Source organism: Lagopus muta, chromosome 18, assembly GCF_023343835.1.
Source record: "Lagopus muta isolate bLagMut1 chromosome 18, bLagMut1 primary, whole genome shotgun sequence".
NCBI classification, from domain to species: domain Eukaryota; kingdom Metazoa; phylum Chordata; class Aves; order Galliformes; family Phasianidae; genus Lagopus; species Lagopus muta.
Window position 1 is genome coordinate 8,335,714 of NC_064450.1, and position 17,766 is coordinate 8,353,479.

The window sequence follows — 17,766 nt, forward strand, 5'->3', positions numbered from 1 at the left end:
GCCAAACCAGACATTATCATCCTTAACGTAACAGCTCTTTTAATCTTGCAACAGCTAAAGTAGTGCTGGTACATCTTTTCTTTGTCATGGTTCAGAGCAGTGATCTGATATCACACCTACAATTCACTTATTTTTTTTTGTGCACAGCTATATGGAAACAGATGAAAGAGCAGCACACGCACCTTCTATCATCCTACATAGGTGAATGAGCCTCTCCAGTGTCCAACTCAAGGCAATTACAGCTACAGCAAAAAGAAAGATTTCTATTTCAAGTCTGTTGAAATAAAAGTCAGCAGAGGGATGGACATGGGATAAACGTCATGTAAAAACATTCTCCTTTTTCTTAACTGGGCACCATGCAGTTATGCAGCACCTAGGGGAGTGAGGGGCAATCACAAATCCAGCCTCTCGTTCGGTCTGTAGCAGCCTGTCCTCCACTGTAACAGGATACGATCAGTGATCTTATTCTCTGCTCCAGCTTGTGAAACTAATTGAACTGACACTGGAGAATGAGCTTTGAAGTCCTTGAAGGAGCCCCGCTGCAGTGCTGAATAAGGACAATTCCCAACAGCCCACAGCCACTGCTACGATACAAGCAAAAACAAAAGCAAAATCAAAAAATGTACAGTGCAGAATAATCAAGCCCTGATTTGTAACTAAAATGTTCAGAGAAAGGAAACTGAATATGGAAGGTTAATGCAGAGTTTCATCAGGAGTCTTTCCCAAAAGTGACAGAACCGCAGCCAGCAATCAGGTGCTCCTTGGTCCAGCACCCAGGCTGCTGGGTGAGACCCACATCTTGTTCACTCAGGCAATCTCACAGGCATCAGCTACAGAAAATCTGCAGAAAGGAAGGGCAGAATTAGGTGAGCAGTGGGAAGAAGCAAACACCACTCATTCATTCATAGGCCTTCCTACTCTAATTTGTTGCCTGCCTCAGACGTCACAGCGATAAGCACCTGTTTCAGAAAACAGCAAAAAACCTCTGCATGTAATCCAATCAAGACACACAATAAAGTCATAGAGGTTGATCAGATTTGAGACATTAGGTCTCTTTCTGTTACTTCTGAGAGACATATCTGGTGTGCAACACCACTGAGATGAAGATCAGGCTGAAACACCCACTTGATCTAGTGGGCCCCAAAATCTCAACGTTTTCCCTTCCTATAGGAAGTTTTCTCCTTCCTATAGGTATGGAGTTTTACAGCAATCAGCCAAGAAGCCTGTCAGGAGAAAACTACATTTAATACTCTGGGTTTGAAACAGAACATTTCTGAGTAAAAATAGCTCCCTTTTTCACTGTCTGCCAGATCTGGGAGGGAGGTGAAAATCTACAGGGACTTGATTTGATGTGTGAAAAAGCAGTATTCTATAGCAGTGAGTATGCACACACTTCTTTTAGGTCAAATAATAGCTCTGCAATAACACTCAGCTTGGAGGAGAAAACCAAAGCTTGGGATAGATGCATGCTATCTGGCACTGAGTGCCATGACAATCCAAATGCATCCATCAGAAAAAGAAGGGAAAGCTTGTAAATATTATTTAAAATCTCATCACCTCCCAGTTTTTTCTTTGAGATGCATTCTTTCAAATTCCATGTATCTGCTCCGGGATTGGCAATCGTGACAATTATCTTACCAAAACATGAGAAAAAGATGTTCTGTCAGTATGAGATCTAGACACAGAACTGGCCAGCACACAACTCCTTCCCCCAGGAAGGGAGAAACCACCTTCACCCAGGTAGGTGCAGACAGACCCCCTCATCCACACCTGTGTAGGGGTGCAGCAGAGAGATGCTGTACTTCACACACCATACTACATGCTTGGTCATTAAATACAGGTTTGTAAGCCTATAAAGTCACTGTTGCTTGCAAGTGCAGAGTAATTTTTTGCATGAACTAGCTTGTTTTGTGGTAGGCCCAAAATTTAATTAGTTTTCTCAGTTTTATTACTCCACATGGTCAAATAACAGCCTGGAGCTACCAGTCAGCTGGAACTGCATAAGGTCCAGAAAATTCTTACTGTGCTTTTCAGGACTGTTTACTATAGCCATAAATCAGCAGCTAGCAAATGACTTTTTGCTCCAGCTCTTCTTGGCCACCAGCACCAATCCTAAATGATCCCATAAATCAATGCAGCAAGGGCAACTCTCAGCTCTGGGGCCACAGAGGGAATAAGGTTGGAAGATCTGTTTCAAACACACTGCTATCCTTTGAGAGATAGTCCAGCTATCATCACCTTGGGAGAAGCCACCCCGTGCTGTGGAAGGCAGTTACTGCAGCAGAAGGCTCCAGTCAGGTGAAGAACACACAGACCAGCCAGCACAGCACAGCCTTTGGGCAGGTTGACTGAACAGCACTGCAGTAGTCACCCTGAAGGTGGGATGTCCAACAATTCCTTCAGAGGCCTGGGACCCTTCTCACACTTGTTTCCAAGTGCTCCACTAGACCAATTCAGAGCACACAGGGTGAAGTTTTCCAGTAGTTTTTGTCAAACTTCCCATTTTCCACCTCAGAGCACATTGATCCTCTCTCTATCAAGCAGTAAGCATAGAGGAAATGGCTCACTGGCTGCAGGCTGCCATCAGCAAGCAGTTCCACCACAATTAAACATCACAAACAAGCATGTTACACAAAACAAGGCCTTCATCATCACTGCTGCCTAATTGTGAAGGATCACAGAAGGTTCTTCCTTGGAGAACAGCTCCTTGAAGAAGTGTGTGAGGTGTGATGGCAGTCACAAACAGCTTTGCTTCCAACCACCTCGCTTATTTTTCCCTCGTGCAACTCAGGGAACTCCAGGGTATGCACTGCTTACAGAGGATGTCATGTATCAAAGAACACGAAGAACAGCTCCTAGGGGGAAGATTGATCTTGCTTGTTTAACATCAGTTTCATACATCATTACTCTTCTCACCAGCAACACAGGGTCACTGCAGACAGCTGTTCCTAAGCAACAGGAACATATACTAAGAATACATACATCCTCTGCATCTTGCCAGTGCTGGGAATTTAATATTTAGAGCTGAACGAACTCAAGGTCCATGTGAGATTTCTGTGCATTCTATTTGTAATTGCACAGCACTGAGAACAACCTACTGGCTCTGTTAATTAGTACCTGCTAAACAAGGTCACGTCCAGAGATCTACAACTCTTCACTGCTTTGTGTTTTTCAAACACGGAAGACAAGTTGCTATCGGGAAGTTCTGTGTTGATCCCGGAGCAGCTGATGAGACAGCAGCAGCAGCCTTTGCATAAGACAGCCCAAGGCAAAATGTCACTCTCAAGGCAGCTCTACTCCGACAGAACATGCCATAAGTAAATAAATAAGATCAAATCCACTCAAATACACACACACACAAACGCTTTACTGACTCAGAATTACCAGGGAGGTGTTGGAAGGATGCAGCATGCAGGATACACATGTAGAAGACAAGGGTATCCAAAGGAGCTACAGGGAGCTGAGCAGCCACATTCCAGGGAGAGCTTTGGAAGAGCTCAGCCCATCACTGGACTTTACTATTTTGTTTCAAGGTGTGTTGGCACCAAGATGATTTCAGGCCAACACATTGTAGGATACCTAATAAGGTGGCAGAGAGAGATCACAGCTTCCTTGGCTGCTGCCAAACTCAAACATGCTCAATGCTGCATTTAATTTGCAAGTGTGCCCAGGTATATTTGTGCTCACTGCAAATAAACGAAGGTAACAAGAACATCATACTTCCTACTACACACTTTCCAGGTCTGGTACAGAGTAAGTTTAAAAGGCCTGTAAATGCCAAAGCATAAATGCTGATGGCTTGGAAAAGCACCTCCAAACTGTTTCAACTTGCTAGGCAGCTGGGTTTGTTCCTCAGGAGACAGGATGATCTCTTCCTCCTCTCTCCCTTCCATCATAACAGAGCACATAGCTAGAGCACAATGCACCAGCTGATTTGCAGAAAGGCATCGATCCAGTCTGTGTTTACAGTTTTTTTACCCTCCTTTCCTTTTAAACACGGAGGCTTAAATGTTCTGTTTGCTTCAGTGATTTTCTGTGTGCAACACAGGATTGGAGAACAATGCATTAGCAAAGATTTATGTGCCTAAAACCCATCCAGCACATTTAGCTGGAATGGCAAAACACAGCTACCGCAGCCTCTCACTGCAGCTGGGATCAGGGATACAACAGCCCGAATGCAGCTTGCTGTGCCCCTCAGATGCTACTCTCCAACACACAGGTTTTCAGGAAGCTCAGACAGCAAAGGTACACAAATGTGTAATGAGTAGGAAACCTCCAAGGCTTTTACAAATCTAGAGACATCAAGCTGCCAGTAACTCACGAGCTGCGTAAGACTGACTCAGCCTCCATGTGCTTTTCAGTGTGTTTCTAAAGACTCCTTAAAACATTTCAGGAGGTGCCTCATTCTACCAGCACAAGCCTCACTGTGCTGCATTTCCTGCACTGCTGATGTCTGGTTCACACTGATGAATTTTACTTCCAGCTTCATGCTCAAGGCTATCAAGCAAAGCCAGCTGTCAGCATACAGGCTGGTGGACTGCAGAGAGGAGTATCCCAGCAGCCAGGGAAAGGGGAGGTGGTGTGGCTGATCACAAACCATTCATGCTGCAGGGATTACTACCAAGCTCAGGGGCTGGCTGGTGTTCACTGTGCAGTGGTATTGGAACACGAAGCAGGAACTTGGGGAATTTTTGCTGCTCACCCTGCGAGAAGTGGGAAGATTAATGATCTCCAGGTAGCTTTCTCATGCTGAGCAATCATTCCAGGCTATCATGGCTAAAAGCCAGATCTTGGCATAAGCCCCGAAGTGTTGGGAGATTGCCATCCATCGTAACAACACTGGGGACAGAAACAGGCTGATCTAGATAGGGTAAAATACAAAGCATTACTCAGCAGAAGTATTCACTGCTCAGTGCCTCAGTTTCCCTCCTTGACTGAAGGGGAGGTAAGTTCCCATCTCCCCTTTCCTGGGGACTGCTGCATTCAAAACAGCAGAAGGCAGCAAGGGGCAGACAATCCAGACAGCATCAGCAAACCAATCTCCTTCAGCAAAACCAGATCCTCTATTACCAGCCCATTCTACCCTTCAAGTCTGTCCATAAGGCAATGAATTTGAAGGGAATCTTTTTTTTCCTAACCCCATAACCCAAAATGAAGGAGTCAAAGGGTTAATGCTGCATGACAAAGGTCAGCGCAGTTTGGGGAGGGAGGAGAAAGGCAAGCATTGTGGTCACAGACAGCAGCTCCCTGCACCCTAAATGCCACTTGAGAAATGTAAAGTGATGGCATTGCTCAGAAAAAAAAGGCCTGAGAGCCCCTGCCTAAATCCCAGGGCTTTATCATTCATAAAAGCCCAGCCCCTTGAGCCATTAATCGTGTGCTCCATGGCTGGCCCCTCAAAGAGCAGCAGATGACACATGCCCAGCTGCCATTGCAGCCCCTCCTCAAGGTAGCAGGGCAGAGGCAGGTGCACCCCAGCGCCCTCTGCTCGAGACTAATCTATTCTCCCTCCTTGTCCTCTGCCTTTCATCTCCTCCAGCAGCCCACGCTGACAACTGTAAATGAGATTAGACTTCAAGGCGTGGGGCAGATGCAGAACCCCCTCTGTGCATTGCCAAGAGACCCTTGTAAAGTGTCTTTCCCCTTTACAATGCACAGCTTGGTGGAGGGGGGAAAAGGGAGAAAGCTTCTAGTCACATTCATAGACATGTCCAATAAGCAGACAAGGCAGACCCTGGTGCTGATCTGTTGTCATACTGAACAGTCTTTCCATCAGCACCTCTGATTCTCCCATCCATATTAGAGTCAAAGTTTATTACTTTGTCTCATTTCCTATTTCTAGTTCCTGTAACCTCCTCTTTGCAGCACCATGCTGCTCAGATGCAGACAATGATGGGCTCAAATCTAGAGAGCAGAAGTCCAAAATCCAGGTAACGACTTGAAGGTAGCACATGACTCCCACCCACACTGCTGCTCACACAGACATCGTTTCCTATTCCCCATCTTGCAGTTTCTCCTCTGCCTGCTCCCAGTGAGCCACACCAACCAGCAAAGCAAAAGAAAGTGGTAATATCACCAGGCACAAACCTACAGGGAGCTTCCAGCCTCAGCCACAGCCCTCAGCCTGCAACAGCAGCCAGGGAAACTCCTCAAAGGGAAGTGGGATGTTTAGTTCAACAGCATCCCAGTAAACAAGCTGGAATTTCTTTCATAGCATGGGAAATAGTTCAGCTGTGTTAAAGTCTATCCTGAGAAAAGGGGCATGGTTAAAATAAAAGATCATCAAGTTCAACATAATTCCCTTTCTTAGTTACCACCAACCACGATCACAGCTGGCCTGGTTTTATGGATTGCTTTTTGCAATTTCAGTCATGCAGGAACCAGCCCTGGATTTAAGGAGGCTGCAAAGGCAGCGTATTTTCAAGAACATTTTAATGCTTTAGAGGCTGTGACAGAGCAGGTTCAGCTGCACCCACTGCTGGTAGTGTCAGCAACTGAACCTTTCCTGACAAGCACACGCCTGGTCCAGAATCATGCAGCTTCATTTCTGAGCTCAACTTTTCCATTAGCTGCCCACACAGACTGGGTAACTTGGCATCTCTCTGCATTCCCCATAAACTCTGTTCATCTGTTGCCATCACACCCACGTGCAAGTCTCAGGACATAATCCAGGATTCCTAAAGCAGCTGCAACAAAAACACAGCCTGGATTGACAAGCAATAGAATCAAGGTGCTGTGCCAGAGAGGAGGGTCTTTTGGGAGAGCTGCGTGTGGGGCTATTTAAAACAAGTTTGTTGTCATGACTACACGCCAAGGTACGGGTGAGAAGAAGTGAGAACTCCAAGATGAGGGCTGATAATATAAATTCACCCTTGAAGTCACAGCAACCATGGGGATGAGACAGAGATGACAAGAGCTCTTGGCATCTAAAGCAGCTAAAAGCCACCTCTGGAAGGCAGTTTGGTCCTAATAAGGAACACCATCATCTCAGATAGTCCCTTTTACCCAGTATGGCCAAAGGCTGCATAATACCGATTAGCTACAGTATTCTCTAAAGCAGGGACACCGGGGGACACAGAGTCAAAGCAGGGCATCCGAGGCCTTAGAAAGGACATAGCAAAGCAGGAGCAATCACCCAGCTTGGATTCAAACAGGACATGCATGCAAGGGAATTAACGAGGGATCTTAGTAGCGCACAGAAGTATGAAACTGCCAGGACCAGCTACTGGGATTGTCTCACTTTTGAGATTATCTGAAGATGAGCAAAAGAGAACGTCTTTGGCCATGAAGAATGCAATACAAGTGGCTGTGGAGAACAGAGAAAGGCAATGCCTTGCTCTGCTCAGAGCCTGGATTCCACACAGACTGTGGTGTGCTCAGTGACAGTGCAGGCTCTGCAGAAGGCAGCAGATGCAGAGTTAATGCGTGTGTGGGGGTGGAGGGTGTTTATGAGCACAATAAATAAATGTATGAAACCCTATAAAAGTTCCCATATAAAAGTGAGTTAGAGCTGCTCGAGGGCCATGGCCTCATAATAAAAAATGCATCTCTTCAGCATGGCACGAAGCAGCAGCTGTACTGTAACCTTCCGGCTGCAGCACTGGAAAGCTGCCTGCCTGCCAGCTCTCAAACTCCTGGCTGAAGTCTTGACCCCCCCGCCAAAGGCTCTGAATTCTGTTCTGGGAGGGCTTCTTTGAACATCAAAGCCCAGGAAGCAGAACTGGACCTGCCAGTTTGCTAAATCTTAGTTTTTACTTCTTAAAAAGATGCAACCTGGCAGGAGATTGTGGCTTCAGTCACTGACAGCTCCCAGTGTGACAGAACAGAACTGGATCAAAACAAATAGAAAAATTCTTCCAGAAGTCAGTGTCTTTTGCTTCCCCTCCAAAACAAATAGGGAAAAGCACAGCTTTAAGGCTGAGCAGCAATATTCACCCAGAAGTTCTGAGTTTTTAATTGAAGATGATGAGAGGGGAGGGTCAAAACCACCACCAAAATCCTTTACATTTTATATGTCTAAACAGAAAACTACTTTTTTGTCAGTAAGCCTGAAGAAAAGTTTTGCAAACTTCATCCCCCCCCTAAACAAAAAAAGTAAAAAGCTGTAATAGTAATTTCATTCTCACCACTGTCAAGAGCAAGGACAGGGGGTTGCTGACCTCTCCTTTGCACCATTTACCATCACACGAAATCACCCTGGAAACAAGAGACTTGCAGACTCCCAGCCTGAGCATTCCCAACTGCTCCAGCACTTTGCCCAGGGTCTTCTCTTGTTCTGCTGGGAGGTGCTGAATGCAGAAGCCCCACCTGAACAGGTGACTTAAACTGTGGTCCCAGCCCACAAGTCACACTTGCACAGGGCACATAAATCTTTGGCCATTCCTTTCCACCCTAAACACATTTAAGGCCAGGCTACATCTCCCAGCAGAGCTGCAACAAGACTGTCCTCATGTTTCACACAGATGCCATAGAGCTAAACAAAACATTCTCCTCTCCTACCATCACAGAGCTGCTGAGATAGCAACCTTGTTCCACGACAAACAGCATCCTGTAATTCACTGCAGGGCTAATTGCATTGCAGAGCTGATATTGCTCTCCAGGAAGACGTCAGCTCCTCGGCTTTGCCCATGGGCAACAAGGACCTTATTGATGCATTCAGGACTCACAACCAGCAGTCACAGGTTGCATTCTCTTTGGTAACAAAGCCTTACAGACAAGGCTTAGAATTCCACTGCAGTCCTAATTGAAACATAGCTAATTATCAGAGTCCTGTCTTTGCAACCCAAAAAAAAAAAAAAAAGACATCTACTATTCAGACAAGTCCAGGGGGAAATTACCCATTCCTTCCTTTGAGCCTGAGGTAGCTACCAGCCAAGATCCCCATCCCACAAGGACTCAATGACTTCAAAGGATGCTTGTAGAATCAGACTCCAAATTAGGTCCAACTCTAGAGACGGGAGAGAATTCCAAGTGGCTGCAGCAAACATTCAGCTCAGATCACAAACAGCTTGTCTCGAACCCACGTTTGGAGTAGCAGCATTTCCTACGAGCCCCGGCAAATTCAAATACACCACACAACTTAGGTGTGAACAACAATTATAGCAACCTAAATCCTCACTGCCAGTTGCTTGAATGAGCAACATCAAATGTGCTGCAGTCCAGATGCATGGATTAGCAGCTGGTCACAGCTAAGCAGATACAAACACGCACTCACCAGAACTAGTTTCTGGCTGGATGATAACAAGACCCCCAAGGAACCAAGAACATTCTTTTGCAGAGACTGCACGGCAGCCTTCAGCTCTGTAGTTCAGCCATACAGAAGCAAGATTGCTGCCTTGTAATGCAGGGACAAAAACCCATCAGAACTTCAGCAATGCCAGGACAATGCCAGCATCACAGTAAGTTCACTTACAGAAGACCACAGAAGTTTATGACACCCAGAGTGTGCTGTTTAGAAGCGAGTCAACCCTAGAAAAATCCTTCAGTTTATAGCTGCTTCACATTTCAGCCTGGCAGATGGAAGGAACACCAGAAAGCAAACATGTCAGTTAAAGCAGCTAAAAGCATAATTTACAAACTGGAATCTGCAGCCCAAATTCTCAGCAGCTCTAACTCAGAGCTCTGCAGAGCTGTGTGCATTCACATAGCTGCAGGTTGGAGCCACAGTACTTATCTGATACGTCTACAGCCTTTTGTAGAAAAGCAGATATTTTGCTTATCCTGTAGAAGTTAAAAGTAGCAGGTCCTCAACAAATAGATGTAATCCTGCACGAGTCAATTTAGAAACTAGGGAACCTTTTTAAATAATAAAGCGCTGATTTTACAGCACTGGTCCCTGTTTGCCAGTCTCAAAGAGAGGAGATCCTTTCACCCAGTGAGCAAAGTGAGTGCAATGCTCAGAGCACCTGCTGCAGCAGCTCTGCTCAGAGCTGTGCTGGGAGGGTGGTCAGGCTGGGCCCACTACTGTAGCTGGCAGCTCTGATGAGGAACAGAGAGGAAGGCCCAAAGCAGTAATGATGATAATGACTTGCATGCTGGGAACTGGGAACACGGAGCTCCTAGACGGTATGTTAAAAGCACACAAAATCTAGTACAGAGGAAATTAAGTGAGGGTTATACTCTTTGCTCACAAGACAGAGACAATACATCAGTTGTTCACATACCTGATCAAACAGAGCTTTCCAGTGCTGAGAGGCAAAGCATAAAGGGAGGAAAAAGAACAAAAAGGTATAAGAGCAACGACATTAATATGCAGTAAACTGTAGAAATATATTCTCCAGAGAAATAACCTAATGATTTAGTGCCATTTCCAATATCCTTCTTCATCCCAGAACCACCTACCCTTCCGGGGGGAGGAGGCAGGGGAATCTACCAACCACAGGGAGTAGAGTTTTCATTTACAAATCCAAATTAAGAAGAACTCAGAACATTCATGTGTTAATTCTGTTTTCTTCTGCTTTGTCTACTTGCAAGCAAGTAAGGAATAAAAGGCTTTTTATCCACCAGGATCAAGACAGCTTGGTGTATGCTGAGGGGAGGGAGGAGTCGGCAATGCTTTTAGAGATCCCTGTGGCCCAGCACTGACCCACAGACTGCCCCGTCTGGTTCTGAGCCTCGTCCTCTGCCTGCTGCTAACTCTGGCAAGGATTTGCTGCAAGGTCTTTGACAACCCAACAGGTCTCAGAATCACATCTGTGCACATCAAAAAATAGGTAATACTTCTAGTACAAGGTGGAAGCACCTCCCCTATGAGGACAGGCTGAGGGAGTTGGGCTTGTTCAGCCTGGAGAAGAGAAGGCTGCGGGGTGACCTCATTGCAGCCTATCAATACCTGAAGGGAACCTACACCCATGAGGGGAGTAAACTCTTCAAAAGGGCTGACAACAGCAGGACTAGGGGAAATGGTTTTAAGTTGAAGGAGGGAAGATTTAGGTTGGATGTTAGGGGGAAGTTCTTTACTAGGAGAGTGGTTAGGCCCTGGAACGGGCTGCCCAGGGAGGTTGTGGATGCCCCGTCCTTGGACGTGTTTAAGGCCAGGTTGGACGGGGTCCTGGGCAACCTGATCTGAATATGTATGTTTGGTGGCCCTGCTAGGCAGGGGGGTTGGAACTACATGATCCTTGGGGTCCCTTCCAACCCGGGTGATTCTGTGATTCTGTGAAGGGCAGAAGGATGGAGAGAATCTATTACACAGATTTATCCCCATAGCTTCTGGACCAGATCTGTCTTAAAGGCTGTGCATAGCAAGAAGATCCATTTCAATGCAGACTACTATGTGAACACTCCACAAGTTCTTCTCTTCACTAGGGAACAGAAAGAACAAGCTGATGACTGGCTCCACTTTATGCACTGCACAAAGACCAGTGCCACACCACCTCCTACCCCATCACTGATGCCTCACAGTGCCAGCAATATAGGAAATTCCTAGTGAAGTGCATAACTCTTATCTCCTGGATTTTCATTCTATGACTCTATGATTTGGGGTCAGAAGAGAAAACATTCCATGGAGCAAGTGACCTGGGTAACTGCTGGTTTGTATTCCCCACAGACCTGCATGTTCTCAGTTCTCCTTGCCTGAAGTGCTGTTCAGCACAACACTTTGTTGCTGCCTCACTCAGCTTCCCAGAAAACCAAAATGAGAAAATTAACAAACATGAGACTCACATAAGCAAATCTCCTCACTAGGATACATGCAACACAAAGCTGTGGTGAGAGTGGTATCCAGTTCTCTTAAGAATATTTTCTTTCCCTTGGTAGGCTGATCTAAAGCAGAACTGGCTGGAGAGACAGTGGGGTATCAGGACACTGAATTCCATTTAATCAGTTCAGCTGTTGGCTCCCACATTCCCCATATCCCCATCCCTTTATAAACTCCCATTCATCATCATAAATCAGCCCAGCACTTTAAAGAGAACATTTTGGGACTGCTCGAATCCTGGCCTTGTGAAATGCTGCTCTGAGAGCTGTAATGACATCACAGCTGAGCTCTCACACGCTGTCAAGGCTGTAACAGCCAAACATCCACTGTGTAATATTTCTGTGGCTAACAACACACAAAGAGCCAACCTTGTGTCAGCAAGGCCAAGCAGAAGAGCTCACATCAAAGTCTCAAATGTAATAACAGAAAATCAGCCCCAAGTCAGGTCTCAGGGGAGCACACTCCCAGCACAGAGCAGTCTGAATTTTCAGGGATGATGCTCTGCAGCCTGCTTGTTTCAGCAGGAAATCTTTGGCTGTGGAGAAGGAGGGCATTTACACCGCTTCCTGCTCTTCTGACTTGCAGATGATACACGATACCTCAAGTTTCTGCCATATCATCTATTGCCAGGTCTCAGCAGCTTCCCACAAGCAATGCAACTGCAGGCTCTAGCTATGTTTCCTGCAGTCAACAAAATAAGGTACAAGAGTCAAATAACAATGCAGATCCCAAAGTAAGTAACACTGCGAGCTGGATCAGACCCAAGCAGTCCTACCTCAAGGTCAAGCAGCATGTCAGTAGCAGAACTAGGATGATAACCTAGATTTCACTGAGGAGAGCTCGCAGCCTACTGAGCCAGGACCCCAATCCTGCCAGGCTCTCAACCCTTCACTTCTCCTGGACACAAAAGCACAACAGTTCTCATAGAATAAAAGGTCACAAGAATCAGGATTTGGAAACATGTTCATTGAAAGCTTCTCGAAAGCCGTCCTTCCCTATGAAAACGACATATTCCCTCGATCAGGCATGCTCCACTGCCAGCTGTCTGGCAGTTCTGTAGCAGAGGACAAACTGCAGTACGTTTTCTTCTGAACGTTCAGCACTAAGAAATACAGCCTGGCGAAAGCAGCTCCAGCAGGCAAGTGTACTTCCTCTGCTGCCCTCTGGGAGGAAAATTCAGCAACCAAATTCTAAGGGACTCGGAAGGGGCTGGGGGATCAGGAGTCAGCACTGCCCCTAACAGCTCCATGCGGGTTCCACTAGCAACATCGTAAAAGTAGAGGGAAAAGAAGATGTGCCATTGCTGAAAGCTTAAATTACAAGCGTTGCTTTCACCCAATGCAAGGTCCTAGAGACAGCCCACCAGAAAGACATGCAGTATCACTGCTTCATCCTCCTGTAGGCAGGCACAGAGCCTGAGCTTATCTCTGCAGGCTGAGCAGACACTTGCCAGAGTTTGCTGGGAGGGAGAGCTGCAAACAGTCCTAGGATGCACCAGGAATGCAGGATCTGTTCACATACGTGTTCCCCCTCTCTCCCCCCTCCCCCCCAGACAGGTGCAGAGCGAGCTCCTGCCTCTGGCAGATGCAGAACGACCAGCTCAGCTCTGCAGGCTCTGCTGCTCTGCCCGGCAGGAGCTGATTCAAAGCATGCAGGACTACTCGGTGTCCTTCTAGGCTGGGTGAGCAGAGACAGAATGGTACCAAATTAACCCATCCTCAGGTGCAATCGGAGCCCTGAGGGTGAAGGGAGATTGTCGAATTGGGGAAAAAACTTCCTTCTCTGTTGCTGGGGATCTGGAAGAGGAAACGGGGAGTGCTCACATCAGTCACCTCCGAGAGGCTGGGACTCTGAAAAAGCCCTCCGTGCCCAGGAAGCCCCTCAAGCCAAGGCAGCAGCCCCTCTCCTGCCTCCAGAGACGCCTCCGCGTGCAGCCCCGCTCCCCCTGCCCGCAGCCCGGCAGCCGCAGCTCACTCGGGGCTGCGTCTCCCACCGGCGCGGCTCCGGGCGGGCAGGGTGTCCGGGCGGCCAGGACACCGCAGCCGGGGCTTTCCGGGCCGGACGGGGAGGAGGAGAACGGCTTTCCATGACGGGGACGATTGCCGGAGTCCGCATTCGCCGGCGGCGAGGGGAGAGCGGGGCAGGGAGCGGCGGGGATGGAGCCAGCGTCTTTACCTCGTCCTAGAGGGTCACCGGCCCTATTCCTCCCCCCGGCCCGGACTTCATTTATAAATAGCTTGAGCCGATTAGCCGGGCCCGGAGGAAAGGGGTGAAGACATTGAGCAAAGGAAACTTACATCCTCTGCGGCCATAGGTAGGACATCCTCGGAGTCGAGCACCTCGATTTCTTCCGCTTCTGAGCCGGCAGCCACAGCAGGGGAAGAGCTGGCGTGAGGTTCCGGCAGCCTGTCTCCCATGCTTGGAAACGGTCCCCCTCCAGCCCCCGCCTCCCCCCTTCTCCTCGGATCCTTAAAGAAATTAAACCTAGCTGCCGCTTGGCAAACTTTCAAGCGCAGCCGAGCCTGCCTTCATGACTCCCGCAGCCGGGAGGGGAGGAAATCCTCCATCCAGGGAACATCCAATTAGAGTGGGCAGAACGGGCAGGCGGCATCCCGGCGGCCGGCTCCGGACGGGGCAGGTGGTGACCCCTCCCCGCGCCGACTTGGCCGGCTCGCCTCCTCCCGCCCCCGCGGCCGGGCGCCGTCCCCAGCCCCGGGCACGGCCCCGCGGAGCGACCGGGGGGAGCCGCGCGGCGCCGGGGGCTTCGGGAGGCAGCGCCCGGGAGCGCGGAGCGCGGCAGAGGACGCGGGCGGGGCGGCGGCGAGGAGGAGGAGGAGGAGAGGTACGGGAGCACCGCGGGGAGCCCCGCCGGTCCCGTTTCCAGATGCCGGCCGGGCGGCTCCGTGCGCCCTCGGTCTCGCTGAGCAAGTGCGGGCAGGCGGCGAGGCGTGCGGGGTTACGGCGGCTTTTTAAACCTAACTTCTGCTGCCCGGGGATGCTCGCGATTCGGGCTCGGTGCGGCTTTTTTAATCCTTCACCGTAATTATTTGTCCCTATACGTTAAGATGGGCGTTTTAATCATCTGGAGCCTGGATTAGGAACTTGAGGAATGCCCTGACGGAAGGCAGAAATACAGCAGTTTTAGCTTCTTCCAATCGAGCACGGGAATAGCAGGTTGGTGGGGGCAGGGCGGCAAACCGGGCTGATGCTGCTGCTGCTTTGCGCCGTGCTGGCAGGCAGAGGAGCACGGGGCCGAGGGGAGAGGATCCAGAGCCTCAGGCCAACACTGTGTGACACGGGAGTTCTAATAGCAGGTCACACAGACCTCAGCCACAAGGACAGAACCAAGCGAGAATTCCTTCTTTTCTTTACAGATTTGTTTAGAAGGCAGCCAGCAACAAGAAAAGCTAAATAATAATGAGTGAACGCAGATAGAATACCTCTAGAGCTGCAATAGGATCTTCCATCCAGCAGCAGCACACAGCAGAGATTCCCTCTTCTGTCCACAGCTGCCAAAATCTCCATGCTGTGTATCACTTTTGATCTAGGTCAAATTAGTCCCACGCTGTGATGGGAAACCCAGCAGGCCTGGGTGCTCAGCTGTGAGCCACGGCACCCAAACCACGCAGCAGGGAGGAGCACAACCCTGCAGAAGGCAAGGGCCCAGCTGGGCTGATGCTGCTGGGCAGCTGTCCAGAGCCCCTCCAATCTGCTCCTCCAAAATCTAAGGGCAGGCCACCAAACCCAGCACTTGAGAAGCACCAGCCCTCGTAAAACACCATCCCTGCCAAAATATTCCAGGCCATGAACAGCTATTATAAAGACAATCTCTTTTTGATTAAAAACTTAAACCTCATCAAAACTCCAAAACAGATGGATGGGAAAAAAAATGCACTATGCCAGCAGAAAGAAGCAGCAATCATTTAAAGATGTCTTTAGGGAGGAAGGAGGAGAGTTTTAGAAGTAAAGAGAATAAATGAGATGTATTTCAGGGGTAACAGGTTCCATGCAGCTGGGACTGCCGTGTCAAGAGCCCTCTATTCCAGGAGCTAGCAGGAAAACACTAACCATGAGATCTAACATAAACGCAGTAAACAACAGGGAGAGCTGCAAAAGCCTTACCTTAACACCAACTTCCCATTAAATTGGAAAACTGCTTTGAAATTATAAGTTCATTTTTCTTCTGTAAGGAATGTTTCATTCTAGTGCCAATGAATGCTTTGGGTTTTTTGGTTGTTTTTTTTTTTTTTTGTCTTCTTTTTTTTTTTCTTCCCCAGGGAAATATCTCTGCACATTGCACATAAGAGCCAGTGCTGTGCTATAATTGTCACAGAAAGGAAATTAACAGTATTCTAATGAGGAGTTTTGTTACAGACAAATGATCATCTTCCAAGTCTGTGTGAGCCTCTTAATTTAGACTGTCATTTCTCCCCACTGCATACCCTGGTGATTCTACCTTGGAAAACAGTAATTGCTAGAGACACCAGGGAGCTGTGGGCCAACACAGAGCAGATGCAAACAACACAGAAGGGTTACAGAAGGAATTCAGAGAGACGAAGCTTGAGATAATAGACCCCAGTACATGATCACATTCAGTTATATGGGCAATCCTTGATATGCCTCATACTGCAAACAAAATGTAGATACGGGTCCTTCCTGCATGGGAAGTGGCTAAAAAGGTCAACTAATGAATATGCAATGTGAAAGCCCTCAAAGGGACGAGCCAACATCTGTCAGCCAAGCCTCCCAAAACAAATCAAAACAGTTGGTTCATGGGTCCTTTTTCCACCCAAAGAAGCCCCAAAGGGCTTTTACAAAACTGCACAGCTCTCGCAGTTGAAAACAAATGGAGGAATCTATGCAGCTTGATGACTGCATCGGAGCTCAGACGGAGACCTAAACCTGGGAGGCTACTTCTGAAGCAAAATGCACTATTTAGGATCAGAAGCCAAAAGCACTGCACCCAAGCAAGAAGGTAGATAGCACTTATGGAGTTACAGCTGGATCGAGCCAGTCAGATTAACACATTCAGACTCATGAAGATCTATAAGGACCACAGGCTGTATGAACTGTGCCCAAAAGGTAACAGGGACAGAGGGTGCTTTGATTGAGGACATCAGCCTCACATTTTAGGGTTAATGTGAATCAGACCATATGACCTGACTTACAGCATCTGCCTCATTCGTGAATGCCTTCCCTCCTGAAGAAACAGTGAGCAAAAACAAGCTCCAGTCCCTTCTATCAGATCAGCCCCACAGTGTTTAAGATGTCTTTGCACCTTTTCAACTGTTACCTGGTGGGATCACAACACACACAGATGGCTTCATTCCAAATTAAAACAACTGCTTGAAATGAGACCAATCAGTAACTCAGGGTTAATTTTCACCATAAAATCAAGCCATGCTTACAATTAATCCAGAACTGGCAAACTTTCAGGCAGGAGGCCGAAGCTGAGGGGTGAAGGATGGTCTCCAAGGATGGTGAACCAAGATGGTTGTTCTCTCAGTGCCTTTGCACCAAGGCCAGGCGAGTCATGTCACAGGTTGAACGGGAAGTGGAGATGGAGTTTGTTTTAAGGGGAAAAAATAATTTGAAAACATTGACAGGACGAAAGAAAACTGATAAGGAAAAAACACTGCTAAGAGAGCGTGAGTGAAAGGAGCAGCAAATGGGCTGCTGCTCTTCCTCCCAGCCAACCAGCATCAAACAGCAGCAGTTCAACTTTTAAGACTTTCTTTACGTACTGAGTGGAACACTTTTACGTCAGTGGCTGTAATTCTCAAGGGCTGCAGGAGGTTGTGGCTTGTGAGCATTGTAATTCTTAACTAGGCGCCATAATTACAGAGCATTTCAGAGGCAAAATGAGCCCCTCGGTGTCCGCTACAGCAGCACAGCCCTTGTGGGCTTCAGGAAATGGCTGCAAGAGGCGTGAGGGGAATTCACTCCTGTGAGCAGAAATGCATCGGCGTTCCTGAGCACGGCAGAGGCTCCGGGGTCTGAACATAAAGCTGATGGCGCACTGTGCCTGATGCACGTTTACACGTGCTGGGTGCCACAGAAGGTGTCCG

General features: G+C 48.0%; 1 protein-coding gene across 8 annotated transcripts in view; it reads right to left on the reverse strand.

The window, feature by feature from the left end:
• RHBDL3 (rhomboid like 3) overlaps nucleotides 1-17,100 on the reverse strand; it is a 51,899-nt gene extending 34,799 nt beyond the window's left edge. For 2 of the 8 annotated variants that reach the window (XM_048965206.1, XM_048965201.1), the window contains exon 1: nucleotides 15,139-17,100. In XM_048965206.1, the coding sequence (XP_048821163.1) occupies nucleotides 15,139-15,165 (27 nt within the window). In that variant the 5' untranslated portion in view covers nucleotides 15,166-17,100. Of the gene's footprint in view, nucleotides 1-10,163; nucleotides 10,188-10,289; nucleotides 10,313-13,995; nucleotides 14,323-15,138 lie in introns of those variants that run through there. The other 6 variants (XM_048965200.1, XM_048965198.1, XM_048965203.1 and 3 more) reach the window with 5 other exon arrangements.
• Between the last annotated feature and the right edge of the window lie 666 nt (nucleotides 17,101-17,766).